Genomic DNA, 16,820 nt, shown 5'->3' on the forward strand with positions numbered 1-16,820 from the left:
GCTTAGCCTTTCATCATAAATCATTATGACGATCATTCATCTGTCATCAGATGATCAGAATGAATGAATTCATCTGTCATCAGATGATCAGAATGAATTCATTCATCTGTCATCAGATTCTGATGAATTCATTCATCAGAATGAATAATAATTTCCACCGAAAGACAAGAAGAGACCCCCCCCCCCCCCCCCCCCCCCGCAATTCCCTGCGTTGAGCAACGCCGCTTACTGGATAGTCTTGGAAGTAGAACACAGGAGAGTGAAAGGAGAGTCACTCACTATATAAGCAAGGCCATGTCCAGATGAGTTGCATTACACTGTGAACAAGCTTGGCGCTGGAAAACATCTGTTTGAAAAGAGAGGAGAGGACCGTGGCGCACCAAGGACTACAAGGATGCGCTTCTTTTTCTTCCTCTGGGCAGTTGGGTTCCTGCTGAAAGAGGCGCAAGCATGGGGGTTCAGAAATGGAATATTTCACAACTCCATATGGCTGGGTAATATATTTAATTAAATATTTGTCGTAATATATTTTTGGTGTCAGTGTTCTAAATGTTTGACTAAATCGATCATTTTGCCTCAGAATCCTCCTGTAATGGTCATGGTCCTCGACATTCTTCAAGTTGGTTTTCAAGTAGGCTAGTATACTCGCGCGCGCGCGCGCGCACACACACTCACTGGGGATCATTATTTTTCTTCACTAATTTGAGTTTTATTCATGCTGCAGTGAGCAACTGAGTATGATTTTAAGGAATCGATTATAGGAACTTTTCATTTGAGTAGCCTATAAACTATGTTCAATTTGATAACAGATTTTATGGAAATTGAGTTCCTGTTTAATGTAACCACACACTCAATACGAATGAGTTAAAACCGTATTTGATCTTTGGCCTTTCTTTATTTCAGTAAAACTAGAAGCTAAACATTCCCTTTTTTTTCAACCAAGGTTCATGTTTTAGGTTGTTATTAGAGAAAGTAAAAGATGAGCGTAAATGTTTCATTTTCTGCTTTCTGTCGTTTTAACGAATTTAGCTATTTTTGACAGGGGGCGAGGGCATTCGAACAAGTGGCTAAATATGTATTTCTTTATGGAGATTTCTTTATTATTATTTACTGTAGTCCTACTAGACCCCAGGAAATTACATCTGGCCACAGTACTTGGTTTCCGTGTACGAACAACTGACTGACTACTAAATGTTTTGATGAATTGAACATGGTGGACCCTGTAAACAAGTGTAATGCTTAATTGGGTCGTCCACTCACAGTTAACAGCCTTTGTATTGAGTTTGTGCTTGAAATGTACTGTAATTCTGCAAACTGTTAATACAATTTTCAATCAATCAATCAATACTAGGGGGCTGCCATACTGTGTGTCGTAGGCTCGATCAATATGTCACCAATATGTCACCTGGCCTTCACATTCAATAGACCCTGTGTTCTTTTGTGGCCAGATGTAATTTCCTGGGGTCTAGTAGGATAAATTATAATAAAGAAATTTAGAAAAAGACTAAGAAGATATTTAGCCCCTTGTTCGAATGCCCCCTGTCAAAAATAGCTGAAATCGTTTACTTAAAACTAAAGAATGCAGCAAATGAGAAATTCATCTTTTACTTTTTCATAACAACCTAAAACATGAACCTTGGTTGGAAAACTAAAGTTGTCCTTTATTTATAAATCAGCAATGATCACGCCCAAATTGTAACAAAAAACAAACTATTTTCAATTTAGACAATTATTTATTACTAATACTTATCTTTTTTCTTTTTTTTTGCGCAACACCATTGAACGACTATTGATGAAGTAATGAGTAGAATATTTTTTATGAAGATAATCAATAGTGCAGCTGTGATATGCATAGATTTAGAACACAGCTTTGGAACTAAGTTATGTGAACATGAATCGTATAGCCTACAGAAACAATTGTATAGAAATGATGTGGTAAAAAGGCAGATGGCTCCTGTGGTAGCGAGGCACGCTGGCACAGCAACAGCACAACAGGCGATTGAAGAGGGTAAAGCACTTCAAACAAACAGGTTAACTCGATGAAAATATTGACTTGAGGCTAATTTGGAGCACACTCCTCCAAGCTTTGCAAGGTCATGCATGCGTGATAACAAAACAGGCTCAGCAGAAGGCTCCCTATTGAGAAAGCCTATACTCTTGATAGATGTCTCTCCACTATTACTCAATCTTGTATAATTGTTCCCTGAATGCATTCACATTCCCTGCAAAGGTTTTGTAAAGCAAAGTGAAGTCTTATTATGTTTATCAGGTTGCTTGGATACAAATCAGTATGGTACACAATGGGACACTGCACATGCAGGCACGGCAGTGTGAGTTCTCTCATGGCATGTGACAGCTGTACACAGTGCACACCTCAATGTTCATTTACCTGAGAGTGTAAAAATGTACAAATTGAAAGTAAAGGTACTGTAATTGTTTTTTTAATACTGTAAGTCTTACATTTCTATACTATATTTATTTAGCAAGCATTGGTATATAGAGTTTGTTCAGTAACAGGGGTGTCCCCATCTCTCCAGCACTTTAGTAATTGGAAGAAGAAGAAAATAGCAGACAAAATTGGTAACTGAACACAAATTGAAGCTGATATGATCTTTGTGAGTGCCCCAATTGGAAGAAATTGGTAAACCACAAAATTGCTGAACAAACATTCGATACAATGATTACTATCGGAATACAGAGCTTTAACTTTATTTTTTTATTTTTACCTACATCACCTTTAACACTGAGGATTTTACTCTGGCTGAAAATGTGTTTCTGTACTTTCATCTGACAGAACAGGCTGCTGGAGTGTACCACAGGGAATCACGCAAAGGAAGATATCAGCTGACCTATAAAGAGGCCAAGGCTGTCTGCAATTTCGAGGGAGGAAAGCTGGCCACTTATGAACAACTAGAGGCAGCTCGTCAGATAGGTCTGCACTCTACACAGCAAACTCTACATGCAAACATAATTATGCATGAACTTTGAATCCACTCAGATTCTGTCAGTATCACCTCAAACCTGTCCATGAAGTTTATGTAAGGCCATTAGCCAATTGGTTGTCTCACAGTTTGTCTATAAAGCACAGTACGTACAAACTGTTTACATCAGCCAGCCTTTAAACTTTGGCAGGAAGGGCTTTGTTTTCCTTGACTTTCTCCCATGAAATTAATCTGCTGGGTCTCATTTATTCTTACGTTTCTTCTCCCAAATCCAAATGGGGAGGTCTTTAACTTTCAGTTAAACCCTACATATGGAACCCTATAAGTCCCTGATCTGCTATTTTCGTCAAATGTCTGCCCCAGAATGCAAATGGTTCATAGGGTTCACGTGGTTATGGCAACAGGACTGTATATTTGATGCCTTTGGAATTTGTGTAAAGTGTGTTAAAAGGTTTGATTTGTTCAGAGGCTAAATATTATGGGGCCATACTGACTGAAGCACTTCTCTGCTCGGCTTGGTGCTCTTCCATGACTCCATGTCAAATGTCAGTGAGTCCCACAAGTATACAGGCCTGTTAACACCTGCTTGTGTGGGCAACATTACTGTTCCCATGGCACAGGGATTGATTCCAGGCCTCGGCTCTGGCAAGTTCCACACACTTGTCAGTGATTACAGCTGCGTTTCCCCATGGCATCTTCCTAGGAGGTCCCCTTTTATCTCAGCTTTTCTAGCTGTGGTCTGCTGATTGTAACTGGAGGACCACAGACACACCGGAGATCATTATGTAGCCTGTGGCCCGAGTTTGTCTCCAATATCATCGTCATTGTCCGCACAACATCCTCAATAGAAGGCCCCTTTTTTAGCTGGTATTTTAAGGTCATTTTGAAATAAAGACACTGCAGGTTAGTGAACTGCAATATAATGATTCACTCGTGAGAATATTGTGAAAATTTGTTGCAACAATTGTAATTGTGTCACAATAATTCACCTATCTTGGTTTTTAGTAATATTTTTTTTTTTGTATTTCTATTTTTCTAGGCTTGCATGTTTGTTCAGCAGGATGGTTCGACAAAGGGCGCGTTGGCTACCCCATTGTTAAACCAGGCGCCCACTGTGGCTTTGGTAAGGTTGGCATTATCGACTATGGATACAGGCCAAACAAAAGCGAGAGATGGGACGTGTACTGCTACAACCCAGACTGTGAGTATATACATTACACATAATGACAAATGCTGTTTTTGGTAATCCTGGGTGGGGGTGTTAGTCATCCATGAGTGTAGGAGATGACTGTATGATTGTGGTTCAGTCAGAGACAGGGAGAGACGTGAGTCCCACTGGGGGAGGTTAGGGCACACAGGTTTAAGGCAGTAAACAGCGATGTGGTTCCACAGTGTCTGACTGTCTACAAGTACAGTATGTTTTCCCTCTGCAGATACTAAAAAAGTGTAGGCAAATGATGGGAACATGCGTACTACAGGACACAACGGTTTTTGCAACCACAATCTAATCTCACTTCCACCCTGTAAGCGATTAGCCAGGAATACGGGTACATTTTGAGAGACAGCTGCTGATAACTGAGAGGAAGTCTGGGGGTGACATACAACTGTAGCAATCACCACTGCTGAGTGATTATCTACATTCTTTTGCATGGAACAAAGTCATGACACCTTTTAATTTTCACTTGACACCAGATTCCTAGCTAAAACGTGCCCATCAAATAGCAAAATCACACCTGTGTGAACTGAGCGGTGCAACTGTACTGTACTGTACTGTACTGTACTGTACTGTACTGTACTGTACTGTACTGTACTGTACTGTACTGTACTGTACTGTACTGTACTGTACTGTACTGACGCTGCACAACAGTACCATCCAGTGGTATTTCTGAGCTGTTGCAGCTGTCCGTGCTTGGACAGACATAAGGACACACATAGCTGCGTAATGGAGCGGAGGCACCGCTCAAAAATAGATGATCTGCAAGCTCACAATGCATTCTGATGTGATATGTTGTGATCATATAGATCTACAACTAGATCTTTATTGATCTAGTGGGGAAATAGGCAGTACTGCAATAAGAAAACACAGGGCATACAGTAAATAGGAGATAGCCTACAGCTAAGGGTAGCAACCAATACATACTACTGTAGATATAATAGAAGTGTACGTATTTATCTTTTGAAGTATAGAAAACTGAAGTAGGCTATACAAAAGATATAAGTATACATAGTACAAAAAAGAAACAGCATGTAGCTATACTGGTACTTGGAAAGGACTGCCAAAATCTTTGCACCAGGACTATTATTACTAAGTAGCTACATTACCATTAATATAGAGTATAATGTGCTTACACTAATTGATATAGAAAAGGGATATTTTATATATTTAAATATATATCTCTATACTTTCTTTTTTTTTCTTTTCTCAAACCTTGAAAATCTAATTTCATGGTAGTCTCTCAAGTCAGACAACTTTCCTACAATCTTCGAATGCTTCAGAGAGTAAAAGTTGTAAAAGTTGTGACAGGAAACTGTCATAGACAGTTTGTGATTTCCATTCTTAGGCGGAAGCATTTGGAAATTGTGTTAGCCAACCATTCTGTATTGACAGACTAATTTAATTTATATCTCATAAGCTAGATTTGGATGGATGTTTTGATGTAAGACTGCAGTATGGTTTAAATCATGTTAATTACATTACTATAATTATATACTTACCTCTTCCCCCTTTAGCAATGTACAGTAAAAAAGCCTTTTGATGTCATTGTAATCTGCACATGTGCTGTTGATTTCTCTCAGTCAACAAAGAGACTTTATTTTCTCCAATTCAGGGCACACGTGCAAGTAACAGACCCAAAACCCAACAACAACCCTTGAGTTATACATGAGTACATGAATGCTCATCTTTTGATGTCGCTGTTTCCCACAGCCAAGGAGTGTGGTGGTGTGTTGACAGACCAGCAGAAAATCCTTCAGTCTCCTGGCTACCCTGAGGAGTATCAGGACGAGCAGATTTGTTACTGGCATATCCGTGTACGCTACGGCCAGAGGATCCGCCTGCACTTCCTGGAGTTTGACGTGGAGGATGATACATCATGTCTCGCAGACTACTTGGAGGTTTACGACAGCTACGACGACATCTCTGGCTTCGCTGGGAGGTAAGAAATAAGATTCACTGCCGACTGGGTGAATAGAATAGAATGGAACAGATGAAATAACAGATTAAATAAAGCTTTGATTCACGATTGAATAGTACACATTAAAGTCCTCAGTGCTCATTGATCCATTTGTACACTTACATTAACTCTGAGGATTTTTTTTGGGGTGAATTGTTCTGATGATCATGTTCTCATGTATCTATGTTATCTGTTTGCAGGTTCTGTGGTGATTATTTACCAGATGAAATCATTAGCACAGGTGAGATCTCATTGTATTATTTGTTTTGTTGTAATAGTACTACTGTCTAATGTCTAATGACTGTATAATTCTGTTAAAATACGAGCTCATACAAGCTATGCTTTTGACTATATTGATACAGGTCCTGTTTTGTTTCACCCTTTTATTATCAACAGTCTACCTCGGTCTGTCAGACTGCTTTGTTAACTGAGAAAATATTGAGTGGGCCTGTTGGGCCATGATATAAACACGACTTAGAGGCTCCAAACACCAAACAAGACATTTTGGCTAAATGGTGGTGCCAGAGGAAAAAGGCCATGGAGTTCCCAAAAACAATACTGTAGCCTATATCCTTCAATCTGGCTAGGGTACTAGCTTTTCATTTAGTTTATGAGATATCTTGTGTTCAACGTTGACATTTTGGCTGCTAAAGGAAAGGGCATGAAGTAAAAGCAGTAGGGCTCATAAGATAAGATAGTCCTGTATTGATCCCAATGGGGAAATTCAAATGTCGCCATGAATTTTCTGGGGAGCATAAAGGTGAAATGTAAATTTCATGAAAATCCAGCCACATGGACATCATGAAAAAAAAGGGGGAAAAAAGAAATTAAGCAATTACAATAAATGTATCCATGTGGATACACAAGGACATTAATTTATTTCCTCTATATAATGATGACAGCTTAATTTTGTTTTACCCTGCAGGAAATGTGATGACAATAAAGTTTCTCTCTGATGCTTCAGTCACTGCTGGCGGCTTCCAGCTACAGTACATAGCCTTCAACGCATCCCTCTTCTTGCAGAATGACACTGACTATTTCACTTAAGCTAATTCTAACACACTGATGTTATTCCTGTTGCTGTATTTATGATATTGTTCTTCAACTCATGTAACTGAATCTTTGTACTGTATCTAATCAACGAAACAATGAGAAATAAACCGCCATTATGTTAAGCTTTCTGTCCTTTTATTTTCACTGTCCAACAGTTTGCTTGACCATGGTCACACAGTAGAAAAGAAAACTAAATCAAAGAAAAACTTGACCAAAATATTTCCACTTTTCCACGAGCTGCACACAGACGACATTCTCTCCGGCGACGGGCCCGGAATGAGTACTTACTTACTTACTCCTGACACCCCTACTGGGGTATAGGCCGTCGACAAGGGTCCCCCAGAGTTCTCGGTCACTGGCATTCGTCTCTATCTGCGACCAGGTGCATCCCAGCCTCTTGGTGTCTGCCTGGAGATCCCGCCGCCAGCTGTTTTTGGGCCGGCCTCTGTTTCTCTTTCCCTGAGGGTTCCAAGTCAGAGCCTGTCTGGTGGTGTTTGATACTGGCTTGCGCAGTGTGTGCCCGGTCCATCTCCATCTTCTTTGTCCAATTTCCTCTGTTGCAGGGAGTTGTTTAGTCCTGCACCGGAATGAGTGCAGGACTGAATATATCAAAACTTCCTTTAGGAAGCACAACATTTTGTATGGGGCACACAAAATAGGTGGTGTGATCAATTACCCCACACCTATGGATTAAAGCAATGTACAATCTCACAACTGAAAAATGTTGTACTAATGTGCGATTTGGGAAACAGTGTGAAAGGAGCACCCTCACACTGTTCTACATACTGCCAACCAGGTGAAGAAATCACAGATTGAGACTTTAACTTTGCTTTTATGAAAATATCTAAGGACCATTAAGATTGTATGGAACATCCTTCTGCACATATTGATAGTTTGACCATTTCCAATGCTCTAATATTAAAATAATAACCAAAAGTAGCCGATATACAAGCTCTCAATGCACCTGCGAGCTTCACTTCTATATGGAGTCCAAATGATCAGTCATGCCAACTGAGAACTTAAATCCATGCACACCAATCGCAACACACCTGTCAATTGTGTGCCCAATACGTTTGTGCTTCCCAAACATCGACTTTTCATATTTTCAGTCCAGCTTTTTCTCGTCGAAAAGTGGCGATATTTTACTTAACACACATTTTCTGCCAGAACATTCAAGTGGATATGAAACTAGAGGACAATATCGGATGACTGCTAACCGTGTGTGGATAAGACCGATCTATGGTTGTGTATTTGGAATACAAAATGTATTATAAGATCACAGACATTCTAGGGCTATTAACAATATTGGAAAGGTGATTATTAGGAAAGTAAAATGAATTCATGGATGTGAATGTGATATGATGGCCTAAAAAGATAATATTTCTCACATTGAATAACCCAAGGAAAGGTGATTATTAGGAAAGCCAGACAATAATGCCAGACAATATTGTTGGCTGCTAGGAGCGTCACAGAAAAAGTGAAACCAAGAGTCACTTGTCCCGGACAACAGGACAAGCCTTAATGTCAAGCCCTGCTGATAGTAATCATTGCTATAGAGTAGTATAGAGTCTATACTATAGACTACTAGAGTAACTGATTGTGAGGGACCATCACTCTGACTTAAGAATCAACTAGGGAACCACTGTTTGATAAGATTATAGTCTTTTTGGTAACACTTGCTATGCATCTCTTAAAGTCACAATTGCTGCTACAACTGAACATTGGTTCAAAGATTGTTGGACAACCACTACAGAGTCTCTATACATCCACGCATGATAACAGCATCCTAAGGTTATCAAGGAATATCACCTCACATACTAGCCATGTTTTGTATGTACAGTAGTATACTGTAGGTTGCTGCCTTCAGGAAGGAGATGGTGTTCGAGCAATAGAATAAGGTCAGACTGAAGAGGTATTTTGTCCATCAGTCGACTTTGAGGCTTAACCAGGATTTTGGCCAGGACTAGAATGAGCTGTGGACATTGTTCTTGCCTTTATGTTTTTATGTATTTATTTTATTTTATTTTATGTTCTCTGTGTTATGTCAAATGTATGTGTGTATGTGTGTTTCATACAAGTTGCATTTCAGTGCAAACTGACAATAAAGTACTATATCATATCATATATCATGATTCATATCTCTTGTCTATATTGCATTATAATCAGCTTATAACTCTGTATGATTATAGTTATAAGAACTAAAATACGTAAACCCTTTATATGTTTCCATGGGGGGCTGATTATTAATCTATCTGACTCTGAATCTTGTGGTTGTCTTCCTTCCTTCACTACTTCATAAAAGAAAAGTAAAATTAATTCATGGATGTGAATGTGATATGATGGCCTAAAAAGATAATATTTCTCACATTGAATAACCCAACTTTTGGTACAAAATAAATATTATTTCCATGCGATGCACCTGGGACGTATCCTCAGTGATGTATCGTGAGGTCAACAGGGTTTCGGGTCTACCAACATCATACCCCTCACTCAGGCGACCCAGCTGGGGTTGATCAAATCCTGATTTACGTCCTCGCTCGCTCAGTCCATCAGGGAATGAGCAAGGCCACACAATCCGTTGCTCCGGAACTACTCCGCCGGGACTGGGAGAACCAGATTCTGGCACGTGGAAGGCTCTGTGGGTTGACTCCTGTCCGGGCCCCTTCTACGTGTCACCAGGTCCACTCCTGCTCTCACCAGGCCCAGGACCTGTGCGTTGCACCAGACTCCCAGCACCAGGCACTTCATTCAGGAGTGGTGGATTATAATGGCCCTCCTAAAGGCCTCACCAAGGTTTGTTGGGCTTCCTCCTCACGGAGGACACAGGTTGGGGCGCTAACCCATACTGCTCACCCGGGTGCCGTATACATTCCGGCTGTCACCCGTCTCTCCAGTGGTCACCAGACTATACCCAGTTGTCACATGGTATAAAAAATAATTATAATAAAAAAATAAAAAAGGTGGCTTTTAATGATGATACAGTACCTTGGAATCATAACACACACATTGGTCATGGAGAAACATACATTTTGCGTAGGCTACATGTGCACACACACATTCTTCATACATCATTGATTGATTGATTGATTGATTGATTGAAAAATGTATTAACAGTTTACAGAATTACAGTACATTTCAAGCACAAACTCAATACAAAGGCTGTTAACTGTGAGTGGACGACCCAATTAAGCATTTTACTCTGTCCCAAAAATTGAGGAGACACTGTGGAGGCACTGGGGGGACAGTGGGGACACTGTGGAGGCACTGGGGGTCCATTGGGGAGGCACTGTGGGGACACTGGGGAGGTACTGGGGAGGCACTGGGGAGGCACTGGGGAGGCACTGGGGGGACACTGGGGGGACACTGGGCAGACAGAGTTGGGACAGAGTTAAAAAAAAAAAAAAAAAGTTTTTTGTTTTTTGTTTGTTTTTTTTGGCGCCCCTTCCCCATGGCGCTCGAAGCCGTTGCTTCGTCGGCCTGTAGGAAGAACCGGGCCTGTGTCCTTGTGTTGGGTCCGCAAGTCGGCTCCGTGGCCGTACCTTGAGTTGGCTGTGTGGCCGTGACCGTCTCTTGTGTTGTCCTTGCGTTGGGTCCCCAAGTCGGCTCAGTGGCCATACCTTGAGTTGGCTGTGTGGCCGCGACCGTCTCTTGTGTTGTCCTTGCGTCCGTGTTTGAGGGATTCCGATTTACAGGGGCCAGTTTCGAATTGCAGCCGTCCGTAGGTGCCCTTTGAGAGCGGTTTTGAAGGAGTCAAGGGATTCGCATGTCTTAATGACTGTTGGTAGGGCGTTCCATATTTTGGTGGCATAGGAGCGAAAAGAATTTAGTCCCTTGTTTGTGCCGAATCTGGGTTGTACATGGTTCGTTGCACTCCCTCTGGTGTTGTGGGTGTGGACTTCGTTAACATTAAGGAAGTATCTAGACAGGTACATGGGTATCTTGGTGGTGTATCGAATCTTGTGGACCAGACCCATTGCAAGATGCTGTACTCTGTCGTCGACCCTAAGCCATTCCAGCCTGTCGAAGTGGGCAGGGGTGAGGTGGGTTTGGGGGGCGAGGTCAAGTAGGAGCCTGACCAGTTTGTTTTGGGAAGTCTGGAGCCTGGTTTTAAGGGCCTTTGAGGTGCTGTGGTACCAGGAGGTGCATGCATAGTCAAAGAAACCCTGTACAAGGGCTCCTGTTAAGGTCTTCAAGGTGTTTTTGTCGACCAGTGAGGAGATCCTGTAAAGGAATCTTGTTATATGGTTGACCTTTTTGATTACGTAGGTGGCTATTTTATCACCGGAAAGATTAGCCTCCAGGATGGAACCTAGGTAGGTAATTTCATCTTTACGTGTGATAACCACCCACAGTGTCACCCACTCTAACCAAGAAGCCATTTGCCTGGCTGAGATTACTATTAGAGCCAAAGAGAATGGATTCAGTTTTTCCCAGGTGTAAAGATAGTTTGTTATCAGCGAGCCAGGTGCAGATTCTACCGAGTTCAGAGCTGAGGGCCTTTTCAACCTGCAGTTTGTTCCTGTCCGAGACTAGCAGTGCCGAGTCATCTGCAAACAGGAACAAGTTGCAGTCACAAGCTGAAGTCATGTCGTTAACATATATTAGGAACAGTAAAGGCCCTAGTATGCTCCCTTGTGGAACGCCACAGCTCACTGGGAGGGGGGGGGGACAGTGTTCCATTCACCTCCACCATCTGTTCTCTCCCCTCCAGGTAGGATTGCATCCAGCTCACTGATGTGCTATCGAAACCAATTGCTTTTAGCTTGTTAACCAGTATGGAGTGGTTCACGGTGTCAAAAGCCTTTTGGAGGTCCAGCATGACCATGCCGCAGTATTTGCCAGCATCCACCTCATGTTTGATGTGGTCGCTCAAATAGAGAAGGCATGTGTCAGTGGAGTGGGACGTTCTGAAGCCAGATTGGAGCTCGTACATTAATTTATTAGTGGCAAGATACTTTTCAACCTGTTCATAGACAATTTTTTCCATCACTTTCGAGATGGAGCTTAGAATAGAAATAGGGCGGTAGTTGCCGGGGTCTAATTTACTCCCTTTCTTGTGCAAGGGGGTTACTTTGGCCAGTTTGAAATCTTGGGGGACCTGTCCCTGTTTGATGGAGAGGTTTACTATGTGGGTGATGATTGGAGCTATAGAGATGGCTTAGTCTCTGAGAAATTTGGAGGGAATATTGTCATGGCCTGTGGCCTTGTGGGGTTGGAGGGCACTCAGTTTCTTAATTACCTCATCAGTTGTTACCATAACTAGTTTACAAACACCTAGGTTTCTGTAGAAGGTTGTAATGTGCTCTACACCAAAGAGCCCAGAGTGGGAGGGCAGTTTGTTAACCAGAGTTGTTGCTATGTTTGTAAAGAAGATATTCAAGTAGTTGATGGTTTAGTAGCTTTCATCATTCATTGTTTCATTTAGAACATTCATACAGTGAATTGTAGTACTTAGTCTTTCTCTGGTGGTGATGATGTGAACCAGACAGACACAACCAGACCAGAGCCATGTGGCCACATCACATGCGCTCCTTTTCCTTATAAGGCAGAGTGGGCGGGGCTGAACGGCGACGTATGGAGGGTCAAAGGGAATTTTGTGCGTCGATCGACGTGCGTGCTAGCCTAGTTTGGCGCGAGCGTTTTAGCGGCGCATCTGCATCAGGACGGAGGGGAGAGACAGCAGAGCAAGGCCACATTGTTTTTTAAATACCAAATACATATTTATTCCTCAAACAAGCAGAACCTGGCGAGCTGCGACGACAAATGAAAGTGTTGCCTCGCCGATAGCGTTGATGGTGTTGTTGACTGTTAAACGACATTTCTGTGCTTCGTGAAAACTCTCCAGGTGAGGAAGAGGAGGAGGAGGAGGAGGGTCAGTGTTGATGCTGGCTTTTTTTGTTGTTGTTTAAATGTCTGTCAAAGTTTGCTGACGTGAATGGCAAGGCTGAAGTGTGAAAGTGAAAACAAATTGAGCTCGCTGTCACTGACGCGTTAGCTACAAAATGTACCTCTTGTCACAAGCACCAGAGTCTTAGAAAGAGTGTAAGATGAGACCCCGGCCTTGCATGCGTTGTGTGAAGGGGGCTAGTAGTGCTATGGAAGCTAGTCTGTGAAGTTAGCACATGCTAGCTGCAGATGTATGTTAGGCTTCGCCTTGCCCGTGCTTGTATTGTAAACACGTTCACACGTACTCAAGACATTTGAGGGTTTCTTCAAGTGTGCTAGCTTAGCTAGGCCATAGTGTACGCAACTATTCTTTTTAGAGTATACACATGTAACCAAATAGACCCTCTCTCGGAGTTATAAATAGTTGTTGTTCCTTAACACTTGTCATTTTTATGTATTTGATGTAGCTGTGCAGATATTTTTGATAGCCCGAAACTGCACTAGCAGTCACTGTTGCTTCTGCTGGCTGCAGTTGCCCCCTGTGATGCAACTTTTTGTGTCACCAGTATCACTCCTGTAGATGTTTCCAATGTAATCCCATTTGGGACCCACAGGGTGCATGGTCAATGATCTGAGTGAGTGGGTCCCCATTCCCCAAAACAAATTGAAAACCTTATTTACAACAAAACATAGCCTACTGATGTCACATCATCATGACATAGTCATACACAGTAGTTTAATAATCAAAATAGTGTCTGTAGCAACATAATGGCAGTTATGGCACCATTATCAAATCATTTTATTTTTCTATTAAACAAAATTGTCAGTTGTACCCCACTGTGCTGTACCCTATGTGGCTCACCTGCCAGTGAGGAGTCCCCACCAGGAGGACGACGTACCTACTACTGTATATCCTTCTCCCAACCAACTCTCCCTGCTGACAGGTGCCACCCTAGACCTAGAATGCCTGTGATCATTTAATTAACTTACGTACATTTTCATGTATCATAGGCATAGATCCCTTCCTACTGTTCCTGGTTGAATTGAATTATGTGCGGCCTAAATGTGATAAATGCTCCGTTTGTACTCACCCATTAAATAATTCCAAAGACGTGGAGTGAAATATGGTCCTCTAGTTTTATATCCATGTGAAAGTTCTGGTACAAAACGTGTATTTAGTCAATTATCGCCACTTTTTCAAGAGATGCACACGGACGTCTTTCTCTCCGGGCGAGAGTGGCCCGGAATGATCGATGAACTGATTTTAGATACTTCCTGTTGTTTACCAAAGACGTCATCACCAATTGACCAGGGAAACACAAAAGTTTGGGTCACACAATTGGCAGGTGGTGTGATTAATTACCCAGCACCTATCGCAAGGCACCTGCCAATTGTGTGACCCAAACGTTTGTGTTTCCCTGGTCAATTGGTGATGACGTTTGTGATGATCAGAGGAAGTTTTGATAAATGAAGTCCAGCTGTCATTCCGGGCCCCTTTGCCCGGAGAGAAAGAAGTCCGTGTGCATCTCTTGAAAAAGTGGAGATAATTGACTAAATATACGTTTTGTGCCAGAACTTTCACATGGATATAAAACTAGAGGACCATATATTTCACTCCACGTCTTTGGAATTATTTAATGGGTGAGTATAAACAGAGCATTTATCACATTTAGGCCGCCAAGTTTACGTCCGACATGAAAGTAAGTGCGACCGTATGGCTCTGTATGTGAAATACTGTATATACTGTATGGAACAACAAGAGCCGTTCTAGGGCTAGTGCCACCCCAGCCCACAAGTTTATACACGGTGACAAATATCACCTTCCCTGCCCGGCTTCCCTCCCCCGAACAGGGGTGAATTGTGTTCATTTATTTTAGACTACTCAGATAAATCAAATCAATATGAAACTTTGATCACAAATATGAAACTTGAAGAAGGCAGTCGTAAAAAGGTGTCCTCTGAAAGTCTGACGATATAATAAAATCAGAGTTGATCATTCTTGGTGGTGGCCATGTGAATTTATTTACCAATACCAAGTTTGTAGCCTTCAATGATTTGGGAAATGCGCAGTGATCTAGAGACTCACTGTGAACATAGGATTAGGGTAGCTGCAATTTGCAACTCTAGATTTATTTTTATAATGGGATGAATCTAGAGTTTAAGGCCCTCATTTATCAATCGAGTGTAAAATCTGCCCCAAATTCGAGTGTAGGATTCGTAGTACACCCACGTCGGGTCGGCATTTACAAAGTGATCGCATACAGCTGTTTCTTCCTAATTTCATTCCTAGCAGTGATAAATGTGACGGCTGAAATCAATCTGGCACGCCCTATGAAATCAAGCCTCGCCCTCGTTTTTGCGACATGAACAACTGCAATACGACCTGGAAACCATGGTTACAGGAGAAAAGAAAGTGTCACTCGCTTGCCTAAGTTGCCTTGCTGCCCCCTCCCATACACACACACACACACACACACACACACACACACACACACACACACGCACGCACAAGCAACTTGTTGTATCTTAAATAAATAAACCTGCATGAATTAAATAAAGTTGTAGGACTACGCTGTCTGTTTCTCCTCTCGCTTCGCTTCCCTTGCTGCCCGCATCACCCCCCGCACGCACGCACGCACATATCGCAATTTGCAAGCAACTGTCACTGTGTGTTGTTAGTTGTATATTAAATTATTAAAGTCTTTTTAATTTAATATACAACAAGATATATTGGTGAACGAAAACCTGAACCTGTGAACCATGAATTAAATAACAAATAGGCACACACACGCTGCTGTTTTGCATAGGCGCTCCTCCTGTCCTGTCTGTCTGTCTCTCTCTATCACTGTGGTCCGTCCGTGACCGTGACCAACTGACCATGCACCGCACGTTCGACAGACTATTTAGATTGCCTCGCAGTCGCTGCAGTGGCTGGGCACTGGTGGTGGTGGGCTGGCTGGGTAGCCTACCTATATCTCCGATGCGGTTCCCACGTGCGCTGGCACGGTACATTTGGCATTCGAGCGACGCGTCGGGTTTATTAAACGAGGAGGAGATTGCACATACCGTAACTCCAGAAAGACATCGGCCTGCTATAGATTAGGCTACAGTAGGCTACCCACGTTGGGACTCTCCGCAGCTGCAGCACTGCACTAGCCTATAGTACTCTCCAACGTCCCGTCATGGAAATATTTCAGCACAGACAGCCCAAATCCTCGCATGTATGCGCTCATGCAAAACACTGTTTAAATGGCTTAAGCATCTAACTTGCAACATTGTTTTTAATTGCGTGATTTTAATTACTTGTAAAGTTGGAAATCTCCTACTAATTTCATATGACACAAAGACACATCTTATATGTATTTAGCCCATATATACCTATACAGTTTTATATAAACATTTTAGGAGTGAATACATATGTTTAGATGCCTGTGACAGCCTCTCAGCTGGTCAAACAATGCTGCTCCGCTGTTCTACGACAGAAAAACAGGTGAGGACAAAGCGTACGACAGCTCCCGACCAGACGTGGTTTTTGTCTTGGCTCAAGTTCAAAATCAAACGTTGGCGCAAATCGTAAATGCCGAAAATTGCGGTAATTTCGGCGTACACCCATATTTTGGCGTACGCACGGTTGATAAATGAGGGCCTAAATACCCTCCATTGACTCCCCATTCATCCAATTTGCGTTTGCGATCTGCTTGTATTAAACAACGTTAAACTCACCAACATTGCAGCTCTAGGCCACGCTTGAATTATCCTCTTTCAA

The 16,820-nt window shown here is 42.2% G+C and overlaps 2 protein-coding genes across 2 annotated transcripts in view; both read left to right on the top strand.

Annotated features, from left to right (window-relative positions):
• Positions 1-302: 302 nt before the first annotated feature.
• Positions 303-7,274, top strand: tnfaip6 (tumor necrosis factor, alpha-induced protein 6). The gene is made up of 6 exons (XM_079517636.1): positions 303-494; positions 2,795-2,932; positions 3,982-4,143; positions 5,869-6,097; positions 6,316-6,356; positions 7,041-7,274. Exons 1-6 carry the CDS (start codon positions 395-397, stop codon positions 7,160-7,162), a joined length of 792 nt encoding a protein of 263 aa, XP_079373762.1. The 5' UTR covers positions 303-394; the 3' UTR covers positions 7,163-7,274.
• Positions 7,275-12,755: 5,481 nt separating this feature from the next.
• rif1 (replication timing regulatory factor 1) overlaps positions 12,756-16,820 on the top strand; it is a 28,479-nt gene continuing 24,414 nt past the window's right edge. Inside the window, exon 1 of the mRNA XM_079518852.1 lies at positions 12,756-13,013. The gene's annotated coding sequence lies outside the window, so the exon portion shown is untranslated. The remainder of the gene's footprint in view (positions 13,014-16,820) is intronic.

This window comes from Electrona antarctica (assembly GCF_951216825.1).
Source record: "Electrona antarctica genome assembly, chromosome: 13".
Taxonomy (NCBI): Eukaryota; Metazoa; Chordata; class Actinopteri; order Myctophiformes; family Myctophidae; genus Electrona; species Electrona antarctica.

Coding starts and splice junctions, on each gene's coding strand:
- tnfaip6 (XM_079517636.1), top strand. CDS start 395: ATGCGCTTCTTTTTCTTCCTCTGGGCAGTTGGGTTCCTGCTGAAAGAG. Junction 4,144..5,868: donor GTACTGCTACAACCCAGACT/GTGAGTATATAC, acceptor TGTTTCCCACAG/CCAAGGAGTGTGGTGGTGTG. Junction 6,098..6,315: donor ATCTCTGGCTTCGCTGGGAG/GTAAGAAATAAG, acceptor ATCTGTTTGCAG/GTTCTGTGGTGATTATTTAC.